General features: G+C 49.0%; 2 protein-coding genes across 4 annotated transcripts; one reads left to right on the top strand and one right to left on the bottom strand.

Annotated features, from left to right (window-relative positions):
• Nucleotides 1–122: 122 nt before the first annotated feature.
• Nucleotides 123–10,764, bottom strand: ano6 (anoctamin 6). The gene is made up of 20 exons (XM_057022550.1): nucleotides 10,488–10,764; nucleotides 8,948–9,018; nucleotides 8,169–8,297; nucleotides 7,089–7,154; nucleotides 6,727–7,014; nucleotides 6,548–6,661; nucleotides 6,352–6,467; nucleotides 6,132–6,266; nucleotides 5,697–5,802; nucleotides 4,987–5,047; nucleotides 4,702–4,847; nucleotides 4,472–4,549; nucleotides 3,865–4,093; nucleotides 3,623–3,792; nucleotides 3,458–3,555; nucleotides 3,252–3,379; nucleotides 2,329–2,534; nucleotides 2,058–2,254; nucleotides 1,886–1,991; nucleotides 123–1,807 (listed from the first exon to the last, which is right to left on the bottom strand). Exons 1-20 carry the CDS (start codon nucleotides 10,621–10,623, stop codon nucleotides 1,586–1,588), a joined length of 2,802 nt encoding a protein of 933 aa, XP_056878530.1. The 5' UTR covers nucleotides 10,624–10,764; the 3' UTR covers nucleotides 123–1,585.
• Nucleotides 10,765–10,831: 67 nt separating this feature from the next.
• On the top strand, nucleotides 10,832–16,551 carry ints13 (integrator complex subunit 13). 3 transcript variants are annotated; one of them, XM_057022553.1, is made up of 18 exons: nucleotides 10,832–10,979; nucleotides 12,164–12,414; nucleotides 12,496–12,570; nucleotides 12,651–12,853; nucleotides 12,924–13,004; nucleotides 13,103–13,193; nucleotides 13,284–13,412; nucleotides 13,663–13,686; nucleotides 14,303–14,387; nucleotides 14,461–14,553; nucleotides 14,633–14,722; nucleotides 14,796–14,974; nucleotides 15,035–15,199; nucleotides 15,363–15,517; nucleotides 15,600–15,830; nucleotides 15,907–16,037; nucleotides 16,111–16,246; nucleotides 16,315–16,551. In XM_057022553.1, exons 1-18 carry the CDS (start codon nucleotides 10,952–10,954, stop codon nucleotides 16,349–16,351), a joined length of 2,184 nt encoding a protein of 727 aa, XP_056878533.1. In that variant the 5' UTR covers nucleotides 10,832–10,951; the 3' UTR covers nucleotides 16,352–16,551. The 3 variants fall into 3 exon arrangements, with proteins under 3 accessions (XP_056878533.1, XP_056878534.1, XP_056878535.1); XM_057022555.1 differs by lacking the exon at nucleotides 10,832–10,979 and adding an exon at nucleotides 11,674–11,846; XM_057022554.1 differs by lacking the exon at nucleotides 13,663–13,686.
• The last annotated feature ends 303 nt before the right edge of the window (nucleotides 16,552–16,854 follow it).

Here is a 16,854-nt window from a genome sequence, read left to right as displayed (position 1 = left end):
CTGCCGCGGGTACCTGCGAGGAGGCAGTCCGATTCCACATCAGATTACGGATCGGACTACCTCCCCCCGATCCGGAGCAGCAAAACGATCCTCATGATGTAACACAGTTGAATAAAGGAGCGTAATTATGTACATTTTTAATCTGTAAAAATGGAAAAACATTTTTATATGTATATAAAACACGGCTGGTATGTTGCCGAGTTACATGATGCGTGATGCATTCGATGACAAACATCTGGAAAACAGCCACGACTGTGATACAACACTGGGGCGGGGGGGGGGGGGGGGGTTGCTTGACAGCTTCAACGCTGCGTTTCCACCATGCGTCCCGTTCGTTATGGGGCGGAAAAGAACGTTCTTTAAGTTTTAGAAGAGGGTCCTGTGGTTGACTGAACGGTGTCTTTTGTGGGTGATTTGCGTGTATAAAAACGGGGCGGGCGTTGTGTAACATCGGGCGTGAACGATTGCGCAACTTTGGGGGGGGGGGACTCCAGAAGAGATCGATGGGTTACTCTCAAGTGATGGAAACATACCTATACTGTCAAAACATGTCGGGAATGTCTCAAATTACCACAAGTGTAAGGAAAAATGGAAGGAAAGAACAAATGCGATGTAAAATATAGACACTTCAAACACTTTCCAATTATTCCAAACGAAATTGAACTGGGTCCGTTCCTTTGGCTCCAGGGGTCTCGCCACTGTTCAGAGACAAGACGTTTAAAAAATAAAAAAGGGGGGAGTCTGGGTCAGTAATGCTGATGAATTCTATCTATGTGACATGTTTGGAACCTCCAGGCGATGGGTGTGCCCAAGAGCCATAACACAAACTGATTGTATTTTTCCACTTCTGACACACCTGTGCTGTTACCAAGTATTGATTGAATGCATGAGGACATTTTATAAACGCTGATCTTCAAGTCTTACATAAAGGTGTAGCGAAGCGTCAACTGGACTGTTGAAAGCAGCGGTTCTTCGGTTTCCCTGCTCCCAAAAGGAATCAGCTGTTGGGCTGCGCCTCAAGGTCAGAGGTCGCTCATGCCTAAACAGGGAGGGGGCTTAGGCAGAGCTTTTTCTCTTCCACCTATATCACAGTGCTGACTCCTCTCCCCAAATAGGTAAACAGCTGTTCACTCCTGGGTGGAAACAGCCGGGACATGTGACCGCGAAGACTCGGCTGAGGGCGGGCGACCGTTTCAACGAGCCAAACTGGGAAAAAGTCTCTCAGGATGAGAGGCCAAAGGTCTTCCGGCTTCTTTCAACGGTCCAGTTGACCTTTTATGTCACCGACGCGAGAGCCCACGGCGATTTATATTTGAGTGGTTCCACCTGTTTTTCGCTCAAAAAAGAAATGTAGATTTTCAAGTTAGATTGATGTTGCCGGAGGTGCAGCAACAAGGACAAAGACTCCGTAGGAAGGACATCATTCCTAATCTGATTAGTTCTTTTTCACAGAATGGCGTCTTCCTGGGGCGTAACTCCGCCCCCTGCAGCAGGCTAAACTGTTCGTGCGGCTCCTGTCCCTGTCCAGCAGCGTCTTCGTCTCAACTCCCACGAGTAGTCGTGGTCAGAATCATCCCCGATAATCTCACAAATCCGGGTCCAACTCCTCCATTGACAAGCCTGCCTGCGTCTCTTTGATCTCATCGTCGTTGGCGACCGGCCGCAAGCGCTTGGTGACCAGCTTGAGGTTGGTCTCGTGCAGGATGACCTGCGTCAGGTACTTCTCCCGCTTCATCTGCTCCCTGACGGCGTACGGCACGTCCGGGATGACGTAGGACAGGACGAACTTGGTCAGGTAGACGATGTGCTGCGTGGAGAAGACGGGACGCAGGCGTTGGGTTTTTGGCTGCCATCATTCTGCGTGCGTGTGTGAATGCGTTCCCACCTCTACGACGATTATAAACGCCATTTTGGCGGCGATCACGTGCCAGTAACGCATGTCGAACTCGTACTTCCGGGGGTGGCCCGGAGGAAAGCGGAAATCACGATATCTGGGAAGCAAAAGCAGGTTTATTTCATTTCCCCCCCCCTAAATGATGGCGAATAAAGAATCGCACCTGCAGCTGGGGATGTTGGTGAAGTTCCCCAAGGGCCGGCTGTCTTCGAGGAAGTCGCTGGTGTTGAATACGGACAGCGAGCTGTTGATGTAGCCCTCCATGGTGTGCTGGGCGTGCTCTCCGTACGGGAAGACGGAGAAGGACCAGTAGTAGACGAGGCGAGGGATCATGTCTGACGTGAAGGCGATGATCATGGCCTGTTAGCACAACATTTTGATCGGCTCAGTCCGGTGAAAACGCGCCCGCGGTTTGATTTTTAAAACATCTGTACATTTGTTGCCACGGCCAGTATGGCCACGCCTTGGAGAATGGGCTGCCACGCGCCGATATCCTGAGCCTTCTCTGGGACCACTCGGCGGAACTGGGTCGTGATCTTCCAGGCGTCGACCCGGATCTCGAACAGGTTGTTGACGAGAGCCAGGACGGGAGCCAAGGGGAAGGAGGCGACGAACAAGGTGACAAACCCGAACTGGATCACTGCCGGAATGTAATTACACACGCTGCTGAGATGAACTCAGAATAAAGAAGGGCGGCATTCATCCTTCTTGAGAGGCATTTACAACAACGCACACACACACACACCCCTGTCATATCACTGAAATTAACGCTTCAACACTTCAAACAATTTAAACGCCTTTTCACGTTTTCGCTCCCGCTAAAGCAGGGGGCGCGCGCCACCCAATGGCCACCGGTGGAATTACAGCCACACCTTAAACTGAGGAGCAGCTTCAGCAACACTCCTGCAGCCTCGCTGCTCCAAGGAACGGTACAGGAAGTCATTCCTGCCGTCCGCCATCAGACTATATAACTCATCCAAACCCAGCCAATAACAACAACTGTGTAATGTTCATGTTGTAATTTTATTTCTAATTTATTCTATATTTATGTATATATGCTTATAATATGTATATATTATATTATGTATATATTATATATATGCTTATAATATATGCTGTATATATGCTTATAACATTCTAATCTTATCTGTATTTATTTTTTTCTGTCTCTTTACTCTGCATACGCTGCTACTATAATTCAATTTCCCCACGGGGATGAATAAAGTTCATCTTAATCTTAATCTTAATCTTAATCTTAAACACGTTGATGTCAAATAGTTGTTGAACGTGACCCCTGACAAGGGCGCTTCTAAAAGCTGCGTGAGCAGCTGCACATGTAGAACAGTTGGCCTCTTACCCATCTCCAGATATTCATAGAAGAGCCCCAGTTTGGCATAAGGCTGGAGCCGGTAGTCCTGTTCCCAGCGAGGGATGATTTTCTCCGTTGCGCTGGTGCAGTAGCGGAAGATCAGATTTTTCACCCACCTGCGTCAAACAGCGGCCTCATGACAAGCGGTCTCATAAGGAAAGGCGGAAATCTGCTCCGAAAAGTCGGGTCCTTACGGGAGCAAGACCTCTTGGATGTTGTTCCAAATGGCTTTTCCACCCATGATGATGGAGAGCTGCGTCGTCAGCTCGATCAGACACCCGCCGGGATCGCACTAGAGGCGAAAATGAAACCCTCAACACCAGTTGGGGCGACAAAGGAGATTAAAAAAGCAGGCGTACCTCTTCGTTACGGTACTTTCCCATAATATAAACGGGGTCCCCAGGAATGCCGACGGCTTTCCCTTTGAAAAAGGCGATGTAGAAGCAGGAGGAGTAATAGTTGACGAACTGAAACAGGAACATCTTCAGGGTCAAACTGTTCTCGTAGTCCGTCCTTGTCCGCGGGAGCTCTGTCAGACAGTGAGGGGTTAAAAACAGACAGAAACCGAAGACCGGAGGACGCGGAAATCTTTGGGAGTCACCGAAGTTGGTGATCCAGATGGCCACGCGCTCGTAGAGGATGTTGAGGATCATGATCACCACGAAGCTGATGAGGGAGGCGGTGACGGACGTGGCCATCTGGGGGGTGACGTACTCCTTCAGGGGCTCCAGCTCCTTCAGGTCCTGAGCCCGGAGTCGGGCCGAGAAGGCAAAAAACGCAGCCAGGCGGTAGACGGTAATGGCCACGATGGACGCCAGGATCAACAGGATCTACGGCATGAACACGTATTCCTTCTTATAGAAAGATGAATAATTACATTATATTAAGTACATTAATTGACATCGGATATATAGAGATGTCCAGACCCGGTCCTCAAGGGCTGTAATCCAGGTTTTACATCCTACCAGGTAGAAACTTTCACCTGGATCTCCCTGGTAGGACGGAAAACCCGGAAAAGTCCTATTTTTAATCATCTCGATAACCTCAAGAAGAACCACTATGTTTGATGACTTCAAACCATTTTAAATACTAAACAATAAAGATGACCACAGATTCACTGAAATGATTATTTTGATACAGTTATAACTGCCGACATCACAAAGTTTCATCTTTCAGTGAATCGTTCTGATTAAAATCATCTAAATTACCCAGAATATGACGGTCCCGATCCCCAGAGACACCCGAACGCACCGTCCGCAGCCTGTGTAAGGCACTTTCTCTTTGACCTGAATAAAAACAAACAGGGAACAAAAATGAGAAGTCGAGCTTAATCTCACAAAAACCACCGCTGAAGGCCACTTCCATATTTAGTGAGAGTATTATGGGATGAATGTCTCGTTGTGTGATTGGAGGGTGAACTGTGTGAGGCCTGATTTACCCCTGTGATGGGGTTTTTCCTCTCGTAGATGCACTTGGCTTCATATTCCGGACGAGACGGCTCTTCCTGCTCCAGAAACTCCACAGTATCCCACTCGTACTCGAGCTGCGCCTGGTAGCGCTTCCAGAACTCCAGGAACAGCGTCACTGCAGCAGGAAGGCGACAGGAAATAACATGGCATTGTGAACAGCTTAAAACATTTCCATTAATCATCAAGTTCATTGTGGATTAAAACAGAGGATTAAAAAAAAGGGCCCATTTTTGAAATAGGAAGATCAGACTGACCCCAGATTGACATGAAAACAGCAAAAACCAGCGTCCCGAAGTTGTCAAATATACAGAGTTTCTGCAAAGGCGGAAGAAAAAGATAAAACTCAGGTCAGAATTGTCTAAATATGAAGCTTTGTCATCAAATGAAGGAGAAAAATAACTCCTTTTGAAATGAATAAACCAATTCCTGCAGAGATAATTAACCACAGTAATAATTGTGCACTAATACGCTTCAGCTGGGACAGAACAGCCGTCCTGGGAGAGTCATTTCAAGCTTTTTCCAGCCGGTTTGCATTTAAACGTGTAACGACTCTGCTACAAAAACAAAGCTGAGCTATTTATGCCACCGTCCAGTTAATGATTAGCAGTTATTTAAACACGGGCGCCGTCGTAGCGTCCAGACGAGCACGTGGATGCACTGGTGAGAAAACACACACACAAGAATATTCTTTATTTAAAAATGCGAGGTGATTTTTATACATCTAGATAGATAGATGGATAGATAGATAGATAGATAGATAGATAGATAGATAGATAGATAGATAGATAGAGATAGATAGATAGATAGATAGATAGATAGATAGATAGATAGATAGATAGATAGAGATAGATAGATAGATAGATAGATGATAGATAGATAGATAGATAGAGATAGATAGATAGATAGACAGACAGACAGATAGACAGACAGACAGACAGGCAGGCAGACAGACAGCTTCACTCACCTTGGAGGCCTCGCAGGTGCTGTTTAACCTCCAGTAATTACACTCCCTGTCACACTGGGGACACATGACGATCTTCCCTCCGATCTCGGGGTCACACACCTCTTTGCTGCAGGGTCACAGAAGCAGATAAAGGTGGTCGAGCAGGGGGCTAAAGTAGGGGCAGCTAGATAAAGGTGGTCGGGCAGGGGGCTAAAGTAGGGGCAGCTTGATAAAGGTGGTCGGGCAGGGGGCTAAAGTAGGGGCAGCTAGATAAAGGTGGTCGGGCAGGGGGCTAAAGTAGGGGCAGCTAGATAAAGGTGGTCGGGCAGGGGGCTAAAGTAGGGGCAGCTTGATAAAGGTGGTCGGGCAGGGGGCTAAAGTAGGGGCAGCTTGATAAAGGTGGTCGGGCAGGGGGCTAAAGCAGGGGCAGCTAGAGGGGGGGAGCCTGAGCCTGACCTCCACGTGCTGGTCTCCTGATTCTTGTATCCAAAGATGAAGCAGGCCAGGCCCACGATGGCGGCCAGCGTGAGCATTATCGTGTAGAACCCCAACCAGGCGAAGTAGATGCCGACCTTCTCCCCGTAGTACTTCCTGTGGGACGTCGCGCGGAAGAAACAACGTAACTCGTTTAGCGCCAACCTCCAGCTAATCACAGCAGCTCCCGCTCTGTGGTCACCTGATGAGGTCCAGCGGCTGCATCTTGTAGAAGCTTTTGGGATGAGCCCATTCCTGGTAGAGCAGGAACCTCTCGTTGGGGCAGTCGGGATCCTCCGTCCTGACGTTAAACTGGCACTAAAAGAAGCCGACAGAGAAGCTTCAACCTCCTGCTCGACCCCGGAACAGGTGGGTGTTAGCGGGTCACGTGACCTTACATCGTGGAGGGGGTAGGCTGCCTTGTACACGCCGCTGTCCAGCAATTTGTTGATGCCGAACTTCTTCACGCTGCCCCGTATCTCGTAGGGAGCGCGGCTCAGAAGGTAATACGCCTGAAAAGAAGGAGAAATCAGCGGGGATTCGTACGCGGACCCTGACGCGGACGCCACGTCCCAACCATTCTGCTCCTCATGGACGGCGTGAAGAAGCTGTCCTTGTCGGTGATGTGGAAGAACTCCAGCCGGTCTTTCTCGAAGGGCGCCGTGAAGTAGTCCGCCTCCTTCTTGATCAGGTCCTCGTTGGGGTAGAAGTGCTTGGTGATGAAGTCGAAGAAGCGCCACGGCGAGGGGCGGGAGGACAGGTCGTTGGGCTGGATGGGCAGCTTGATGTGCAGGACCTCGGCGTAGGTGCACAGCATGTCCCACGGCATGTGCACCTTCACGAACATCAGCTTGTCGTCGATGACCTGCGGGACCGTGGGTGAGGGGGGGTGTGATGTGACAGTAACAGGCCGCGGTGGGAGAACTGCAGCATACGTACGGACTGTGTGGCCTCCAGCTCCAGGCCCATCTTCATCAGACTGGCCTCAAAATACTCTCTCCGTCTCTGCAGAGAAGCAGGAGAACAGCTCTGGGCTAAAGCTAATCTCAATCTGGAGCCGTAGCCTAACCAGATTCTGGTCGGGGATGGCAACATAATTGAGTTCTGTCCCTCTTTGGACCCTATTACATGTTTATTATATCTCTTTAATTGGATTTTGTGCGGAGAACTTGCTCCGCCTGCTTGGTGGCGCAGGAACCAGCTGGCTAGCGGTTAGCAGACACGCGGTCAGCTAAAGGATCCCTGGGCAGTCGCTGAGCAGCCTCCTCAGAGCAGCAGGGTCTGAGCTGCCTCTCTGATGTTCAGGAGAAACCCTGGGAGCATTTCCAGCACGTTAGCAAACATCGCCACGCCCTCCTGCAGCCAGGTTTATCAAATCTTTGGTCTGCACCCGACCAGCTAAACCTTCCCCGCTGCTGTAGCAACAATCTACGGGGCTTCGTTGTGCAATCGTGTGGCGGCTGTGATTGCGACATCACAGCTGACTGTCTGACACCAGCGTTGACGGGAAACGGCGCGCACGGCAAATCCTTTGCGAAAGGCTGCCGTGATGGATTTGGTCTTAACTCGGATCGCCTTCGAAATAAAAGCTCCTGATTATGTGCGACAAATTGTCACATGTTTAATGTGACTCACGTCCAACTATTGTGGCAACAACAAGGAGGAAACACAACTGGTCTCCATAGCGACAGCTTCCCTCGCCCCGAGGTAAATAAGTTCTTGATTGCTGGAACAAACGCTGGACGAGCGGGTTTTGATAAGACAGCTGGAACCCTGAAGGGGTTAAACGGACCTGCGGCGTGGTGAGCGTGCACGTCGGTGCCAATCAAAACCTCAGACGTGATCCCGCTGCAAATAAAAACTCCCTTCACAAACGGGAAAGGCGGAAACTCGAAGTAAAGGAAACAAAAAAAAACAACTGTTCAGGTCACAAATTGTATTAAAAGTTGGCGTCGCCGTGGCGATAAAGACGTGACCTTCGACGGGCTGCGTGTAATAAATAGTTTAGGGGAACGCTACCTTGCGCCGCTGGTACGCGTGCCTCTTCTCGAACTCCTTCTTGTCCTCGTCTTCGTACACCAGGATGAAGTCGATCTTCCTCACGCCGTCGTTGAAGAACAGCGAGTCGGGCTTGTCGTTGAACTCGGCCTGGGAGCAGAAACGAGGCTCGTCAGGGAGCTCCGCCGCCTGGAACTCCAACACCTCCTCCTCCATGATGTCGTACATGATGCTCAGAGGCAGGGAAGCCGAGCGCCGACTGCGGGGCTGACCCTCGCCACGGTATTTATCCAGACTGGGACGCGGGATGAGTCAACAGACGTGATCTCGCCCGCCCCGACTGTGTCCACACAGCCAGACTCGTGCCAGCTAATGAGGAGCTCGCTAGTTTCACGTGAAGCTCGCAGATCTTCCCAACCATCCGTCGGAACCAACGGAACATCAGATTTGCTGATGTAATTAAGATCTGGCTCCAGGAGCTTCTTGACTGGTTTATTTAGCCATCAATCAAACTCTTGTTTTTATGGTTTCCTGCTTAAAAAGCATCAATAACTTGGAGTAAAATATCGCACGGGCTCCTTAAAATCCCCCCCAAAATGTACAATACTAGCATTTAGCGAGCTGAACGTCCCTAATTCTTGTAGTTCTAAGTAAGAAAATGCATAAGCGATGTCGCCCTGGACATTATTTTGACAGCAGCACGACTGCAAACAGAAACTGACGTCCCACAAGGGTTCAAACGTTTGAATCTCACCAGGAATCCAGGAAAGAACGCAGCAGCTACACGTGTTCAGACTCACCAGTCTTGGCCTTGATAATGCTGCGTCTTGGTTGATGGTCTGATACGTTGGCAGAAACTCTTCCGGGTAAACTGCAAACACATCAAAGAAAATCAGCAATAAGAGAAAACAGGAAGAAGCTCACAACTTTGAACATTTACTGGAGTCATGATGATGCACCAGAGGTAATATCATCATTTCTTTTTCGTAATTAGCTCCACTGCAAAGATTTATCGTGCCCTCGGTCCGTAAATGTGGATGAAACTAACCAACTGGAGAAATATCCTTATATAAAACGACATTGTGCTGATGTTGAGACAACACAAGAGTCTAAAAATGTAAATATTGGACAGCTTTGTTAGCTGTGCTGCGGTTGTAGCATTAGCAGCTCGATTCAGCAGCCACGGCTACATTAAACCCATATAATAAACCAATAATCCAGATTCAGGCATCATCCCGGGACTCGGGAAGTAGGGAACAATCTCCAGTGTTCCAGTACAGAAGGCAACTAATTGGTACCAGATGTTAGTATCCATGGCAACAACACATTCAAAGGAAAGTTCCAGCTGCAGCTATTAAAGTGAGATGTGGCTTAAAACATGTTAATAACTCATCCGGATGAAAGCAGGACAGATCTCAACAAAAGTGAGCGACCCAGGACCAATCGTCCTCGCTGCATGTTTATTTTTGTTTATTATTTATTTATTTTAAAGGCTTTCAAGGTTGCAATTTTTGAAATTCTTACTGAGTCATGAACCAGTCAGTGATTGTGCCAGGCCCTCCCACCCACAGCTTGCTTCCTCCCAGGAGGATATCCTCCATGACACACACACACACACACACACACACACACACACACACACACACACACACACACACACACACACACAACACACACACACAGAGATCTCGACCGCGGTGCCAATAATTACATGTTTAAGACATTTCTCAAGAGCAAACCCAACACTTTGTATCACCCTGACACCTGTAGATGCAGCACAATCTGTGCACTGAGCTGCACGTTGGACCACGTGTCTGGGCGTCACGGTGTCATGGAGATTGACATCCCAAAATAGGTCTCCAGATACAGTTTGCGAGCACGTGGATGTAAAACACGCAGGAAACAAAGGGGAGAAAACTGATCTGTTGTTAGCATCAGACAATAATTCAGGAATGTGGAGATTGAGTGTGGACCCCCCCCCCCCCCCCCCGCACACGCACACACACCAGCTGCTCTGCCTTCTGCGTCACAGCACTGATGAAAAGTTTATCTCCAAAATTCCACCTTCAGATGGATCCACAACTTTGGGATGGGCCGAGCAGAAACAATCATGTTCAGTAGATTTATATGAAAAGGTCCAACAGAACCGGGTGCTGCGCGCGAGACATACACTTTATAGGCTGATCCAGCACTTCTGAGCAACTTTGGCAAAGGTTTGAATTGAGCTGCCCCAAGAGACCGACAGGGCTAATCTGATAATTGCGTTGACCGGTATTTAGTTCAATTGGGACCCGCACACCCACGCACGTCTCTTGCAACACACTTAAGCTGCCTTCTCACCGACGTCCTCGTGTATAATGGCCAGTTCGACATCACCCTCCATCTCCTCCGTCTCCGTGAGGTCGCCGCCGTTCATCTTCCCTGGTGCCGGAGCGTCAAAAAGGCGAATCAAGTCCGTTTCCGGCCGTCTGCGCATCGGATTAAAACTTTGCTGCGCGGTCTCCTCAGTCGCGCAGTTTCTTTACTCCAGACACGGACGCACGGAAACCAAAGTTTATCCGCCAGATCGTGCTGAGACTTGAAAGAATGGAAGTGGATCGGGTGGGGTCAGAGGCGGGGGAACAGCGCGTAAAATTGTTGTTCGCTCATATTTGACGAACCGACACGCCCACAGAACATTCCTCGGAAGTTTGCAGCTCGTTCTGCGGCTAAAATCAGCGTTTCTGCTCCGGCCCCGCCGCTGTCACCGCCGGGTGCTGGTTGCGGTGCACCCAAGTTCGGCTGGGGGTGCCGATTGCATCAATATGGCGCTGGGTCAAATCAACGAGAATGGTGGGTTTGATCGGGAAAGTGTTGAAGCTCCAGTGAGACTTGGTCACGTCACACTGTGAGGGGGCGGCAAACCAGCCGCTCCAGAACACCGCAATTGTCTCACACGCGCAAAAGATCCAGAATGTCGTCCTTACGGGCGCAGGAGATAACGGACCGTTATCATGGACTACAACTGATCGACAACTGGCAAAAAGGCCAAAACAAGTGCACAAATGGACAGAGGAGATACAACTTGTGCCCCGCAAACCGCAAAACACGCGCGCCAGCTCCGCAAACTTAAAGTTTAGTAGTTTCCATTAAAGATTGTAAATGAAATGTACATACATATTTTATTCAAGGTTTGTGCTTCGAGTGGTAAATGTTGAATTGTGGTTGAATTAATATGGATGACACTGATTTCTTATGATATGGCAGCATTAAATGGTGGCGATGGCTGAAAAACGCGGTTTTGGTATTAAAGGTTTTCATTCGCAGAATGTTTAAGCCGTTTTCGAATTCACTAACATATGTTTAAATTCTTATGGCCAAAATTACTTTTAGCATATACTTTTACTGTGTTGGAATTCCCTGCATACTCACATACTATAAAGACATAGGATATAACTAGTTTGTAAGGGGGGAAAAGTTAACAATCCTGTACTTTGACAGAGAAAAACCACTCCAGGAACCATTTTCCAACTCAGAAACAAGGGGACGGATAACAGGGACGGAACGCCGTATTTCCGCCAATAACAAACATGCTAGCCTGTAACGGGCCAGGGTATTGTTTGTGCTAGTCTCACCAAGTTTGATAATAGAAGTAATGGACGCTTAGGAGGAGATTCAAGAGAAAATTTTAAACTTTGCATCGCTAATACGCCACAATGGGTGAGTGTTTCGATGGTTGTGAAGGTAAATCAGCAAACATGGGGCTGGCTAATGTTAGCCGACAGGCCAAAGCTGTGGGCAGTATCATGTTCATTGAGCAAATTGTTGCGTTATCTTCATACTGATGTCTAGATAGTCGTAATTACGGTAACCGAAAGACTATTGTTGTGGGGGTGTGGTTGGCTTTCTGGACAGTTTAGTCGCCTATCTATGAATCAGAACTTGAACAATGGATGCTTACATTTCCTGCTCAAGTGCAAACGCCTGTGTCGGACATTTAGCACTACATATCTAATATTTTTTTCTTCCCGTTTCAGATCAATTCACCTTGCAGGGTTTCAAATCGAAGATGTTTGCAGTGTCTCACAAGACTGTGTTTGTGGTGGACCACTGTCCCTACATGGCAGAGTCCAGTCGGCAGCAGGTGGAATGTGACGTGGTGACAAAGAGTCGAGCTCAGGGGCTCATTCCTTTGGCCCCTGTGTCCAAGTCCCTCTGGACCTGTGCAGTGGAATGCTCCATGGAGTACTGCCGGATACTGTATGATATTTATCCAAGGGACAAACTGGTCAGCTTGAAAAGAAGAAGGAAAAAAAGACAGGAAAAGAAAGTGTTTTCCTAATACTCTTTTTTTTTTTTTGTTTCACAGATAAATTACATTGTAAGTGATTCAGAGTTCCACATCTTAAACGGCTGGAGGCGAGAAGACCAAAGTGTGCATGAGGTAATCTCTGCCCGCAAAGCCGCGGATCCGAATGCGACCCCCCCTGTTTCAGCTCACACAGGTGAATATTCCTCTTTCAGCTCATGTCAGCTCTGGCAGCCATCGGGCCACCGAACCCTCGGGAAGATCCCGAGTGTTGCAGCATCCTGCACGGCCTGGTCGCTGCCGTGGAGTCGCTCTGCAAAATCACAGAGCTGCAGCACGAGAAGCGGATGGCTCTGATGGACACAGCCGACAGAGTGGCCAACAGGGGGCGGATCATCTGCCTCACTGACGCGAAAAGGTAAAAATAAACCTTCTCTCTTCTACCTCTTCACTTTTAGAGCTCTTGATTAAGACTCTTCATTCCTCAGTGATACTCACGTCCGCATGTTGGAAGACTACATCCAGGAGACCATTTTAGAGCAGAACAAGCTGGCAGCAGGTTCAGACTGGTCAGTGTCAGCTGAAATATGAAGAATAATGAAAGAGAAACTGTGTTATTGTTGCACAATGTAACAGTATTTTCTGCTTTCTTACCTCCGTGTTTCAGCTTGATGGCCATCCAGCAGTGCGAGCTGGTTCTGATTCACATCTACCCACAGGGCGAGGACACGCTGGTGACCGACCGGGCGAAAAAGGAGGTGAATCTCTGCCTCCCCGTCACGCACGTCGAAGGAATCGGACACCGGTCACTTCTGACCCGCATCTTCTTCTGTCCCCCGGTGTCTCAGATCTCGCCCCTGCTCACCAGCGAGGTCCACAGCGTTCGTGCGGGACGCCACCTGGCCGCCAAACTCAACATTCTGGTCCAGCAGCACTTTGACTTGACCTCCACCACCATCACCAACATCCCCATGAAGGTAAAGTAGCTCCAGCCGTCTGCCTGCCTGTGCACATGCCTTCAGTAAAATTTACAATCCGCATTGACCTTTTCTCATTTCGTAAGACAACAGTTGTTTTTATTTACCTGGTTTCTCTCTCTGCCGTTTTCTGCCTTGCGCAGCTCATCCTTCATCTGTAATTACTCTCACCTTTTTTCTGTTCTCATCTGCACGTCGATATGCCCATGAATCTGCTGCTGGTTTCATGCTGTATTTTCTGTTTTGCTAGCCCACATTAAATTTTTGCGACCAGGTTAGTACTCTTATCTCACACACACACATCAAGCAGGAGGAAGGGTCAGAGTTCAGCCGATGCCGTTGACTCGCAGTTGTTTATTCTCAGCGGCCAGTTTAGGTGGCGAGGGATGGGCAGCTCTGGTCTCACGTTGGACCCTTTCCATTCATGGGTATTCAAATTAAAGAAGAAAACTAATTTAAAGACAAACGTTAGGGGCTGCTGGATTCAAAGTCCACATATCTGTGACCAGTGTTGCCCCTCCCGAGATAGTAAATGATCAAACCTGTTTATTTATTCCTCAAAAACACTCCAAACCTCCCACCCATTTCCTCCTCCATTCCTGCTCTTCCCCTCATTCGTGTTTGGTGTCATCTGCTGTTTGAATTATTCAGATTCTTGTGTTGATAGGAACCTGTCTGGGCACATTGCTCGGCTGGTTCGGTAATAATATAAACAAATAAACATGACATCAGTGTTGACAGATGTAAAGGAAAATACCAGTTTTTCTTCTCCACTGTAAAAACATGAAATCAGCAGTGTTGAGGTGTTCTATGCCTGCGTTGATGCATGTGTAAATATTCTGTGAACGAACCTCCACACTGACCTTGTTGTCGTCTCTGGGGACGAGCAGGAAGAGCAGCACGCCAACACGTCGGCCAATTACGACGTCGAGCTCCTCCACCACCGAGACGCTCACCTGGAGTTCTTTAAAAACGGTCGGTGGAACGAGCGTAAAAATCTCCCTTCTCGTGGTGTCCCGGTTGATGGATGAATTTCTGTCCCGAGCAGGAGACTTGCACATGGCCGGCACCAGCACCCGGGAAAACGGACTGAAAGAGACGGTGACGCTGAAGTGGTGCACGCCACGGAGCAACAACATAGGTGGGCTGAGGGTTTGTGGGTTCAAGGCAGAAATACACAGCAAAGACGTGAGAGGAACGTCTCTGTTCCGCTGTTTCAGAGCTGCATTACTGCACCGGAGCGTATCGCATCTCCCCAACAGACGTCAACAGTCGCCCGTCGTCGTGCCTGACCAACTTTCTTCTCAATGGTAAAATCGATAATTTATCCAAGCTATGATTTGGGCGCTGAACTTGTTTGAAGTTGACGAACTCGTCCTGTAGGTCGGTCGGTGCTGCTGGAGCAGCCCAGGAAGTCGGGGTCAAAGGTCATCAGCCACATGCTCAGCAGCCACGGGGGCGAGATCTTCCTGCACGTGCTCAACAGCAACCGCTCCACCCTGGAGGACCCGCCCTCCATCAGCGAGGGCTGCGGAGGCCGAGTGACAGACTACCGCATCACGGTACGCCCAACGCCTCGGTCCTTTCTGCTTCCGTCCTCATTCAACCGAAATCATTTCTAGGATTTCGGCGAGTTCATGAGGGAGAACCGGCTCATGCCCGTCCCAGAGTCCCGCTACGACCCGTCTGGGAAGCTTCCAGCGGAGAGGGCCAAAGCCCAGTTGGAGCGCTACACCCGATACTGGCCAATGATCATCTCCCAGACCACCATCTTCAACATGCAGGCGGTGAGCAGCACTGTGGTTTGGAGCTTCACGTGCACACCCCGACCAAGCCAAACACTCTTCAGATCCAGCTGTAACACTGTCACAGAATTTCCCAGCTTTAAATGATCTTTAAAAGATTTCCCTAAACTTTCCTTTTACCTGCCTTCTCGTTTCTCGCCACTAGGTGGTGCCACTGGCCAACCTGATAGTGAAGGAGACTTTATCAGAAGAAGACGTTCTGACCTGCCAGAAGACCGTTTACAATCTTGTAGACATGGAGAGGAAGAATGACCCTCTCCCGATCTCCACCGTGGGGTCCAGAGGCAAAGGCCCAAAGAGGTTTTTTATCGCCATCTCCTAAAAATAAGCAGGAAAATGGTGACGTCGTTTATAACTTCATAACTTCCCGTCATGTTGTCAGGGATGAACAGTACCGCATCATGTGGAACGAGCTGGAGACGCTGGTGAAGACGCACGCCGGCAGCACGGACAGGCACCAGCGGGTGCTGGACTGCATCGTCGCCTGCAGGAGCAAACCCCCCGAGGAGGAAGAGCGCAAGAAGAGGGGGAGGAAGAGGGAGGACAGGGAAGAGCGAGCAGAGAAAAACGGCAGCAAAGAGGCAGAGGAGAAGAGCTGGCAGGACTCTGAGAGGTGGGACGCGTCCCGACGTGCTCGATTTAGAGCTGAAAACCTTTACCAACCGGTCTGTTGTGGTTTTAACCCCCAGGCTAAAAGGTTTACTGGACAAAGAGGATCAGGAATCAGAGGTGATCAAAGATTCTCCAGACTCTCCAGAGCCGCTCAATAAGAAGCCACGCGTGTCTGCGGAGGAAGATCACCCTCCAGAGAGAGCCAAAGGTACCGGAACGCCACAACATTTCACCGCTCGTGCAAAATTCCACACCCTCACCCATGGCTAAATCCTCCCCAGGGCCCGTCTCGCTCCTCACCATGTGGACCAACCGCATCACCGCCGCCAATTCCAGGAAGCACCAGGAGTTTGCGGGACGGGCGAACTCGGTCAACAACAAGTTTGAGCTGTACCAGCAGCTGAAGGACGAGAACGGGTGCGCGACACACGCCGGGATTCACTGTCACGTACGAGCCGATTTAAACAACCTTTTCCTCTTTACAGGATGGACGTTCATGAAAATGGCAAGGCCTCCAGATGATGGCGCCACCGAGGTTGAGCCCTGCCCAGGATGAGATTTTGGGACTGGAATGCTTCACAGAATTATGTCTCGACTTGTATTCCACAAGACATGTGATGAAACGGACGGCGAAAACTGTACTTTCTAATTTTTTTTAAATCCAGGATTTTATAATTATGCTCTTGGCACATTGTGAAAGGTAATAAAAGCTGGTGACGGAGTTCTGTGGTTGTTTATTTGACGCGTTACCTTTATGACCTGTTGTCATTGGAAGGGAAACGTCAGGATGTTTCAAACATAACAGGATTCAGGATATCCTAAAATAATAGATTACTGATGAGGAGTCTTGTTCCACCAGGTTTGATGCAATTCCACTTATGCCCTGTTGGTGGCAGTATCGTACCAAAATACTGTACCAGGTTTTAGACATATATTTGAAATAATTAGAATAAATGGATAAAAATGTACTGTTTTTTTTAAACCGTACAAGCTGTGAGAATTCCAAATACCTGATGGCTGCCGGA

The sequence above is a fragment of the Takifugu flavidus genome, chromosome 22, assembly GCF_003711565.1.
Source record: "Takifugu flavidus isolate HTHZ2018 chromosome 22, ASM371156v2, whole genome shotgun sequence".
In the NCBI taxonomy this organism is placed as follows: Eukaryota; Metazoa; Chordata; class Actinopteri; order Tetraodontiformes; family Tetraodontidae; genus Takifugu; species Takifugu flavidus.
Note: the sequence above shows the minus strand (reverse complement) of the source record. Positions and strands in the feature narration are given on the sequence as shown.

Excerpts from the sequence above, each read along its gene's own strand:
- ano6 (XM_057022550.1), bottom strand. The coding sequence starts at position 10,623 with ATGCGCAGACGGCCGGAAACGGACTTGATTCGCCTTTTTGACGCTCCG. Across the intron at positions 6,468-6,547 it reads CAGCCTACCCCCTCCACGAT|TGCCAGTTTAACGTCAGGAC; the intron begins GTAAGGTCACGT and ends GGCTTCTTTTAG. Across the intron at positions 2,535-3,251 it reads CTATGAATATCTGGAGATGG|TGATCCAGTTCGGGTTTGTC; the intron begins GTAAGAGGCCAA and ends ACATTCCGGCAG.
- ints13 (XM_057022553.1), top strand. The coding sequence starts at position 10,952 with ATGGCGCTGGGTCAAATCAACGAGAATG. Across the intron at positions 10,980-12,163 it reads GGGTCAAATCAACGAGAATG|ATCAATTCACCTTGCAGGGT; the intron begins GTGGGTTTGATC and ends TTCCCGTTTCAG. Across the intron at positions 13,413-13,662 it reads TCACCAACATCCCCATGAAG|CCCACATTAAATTTTTGCGA; the intron begins GTAAAGTAGCTC and ends CTGTTTTGCTAG.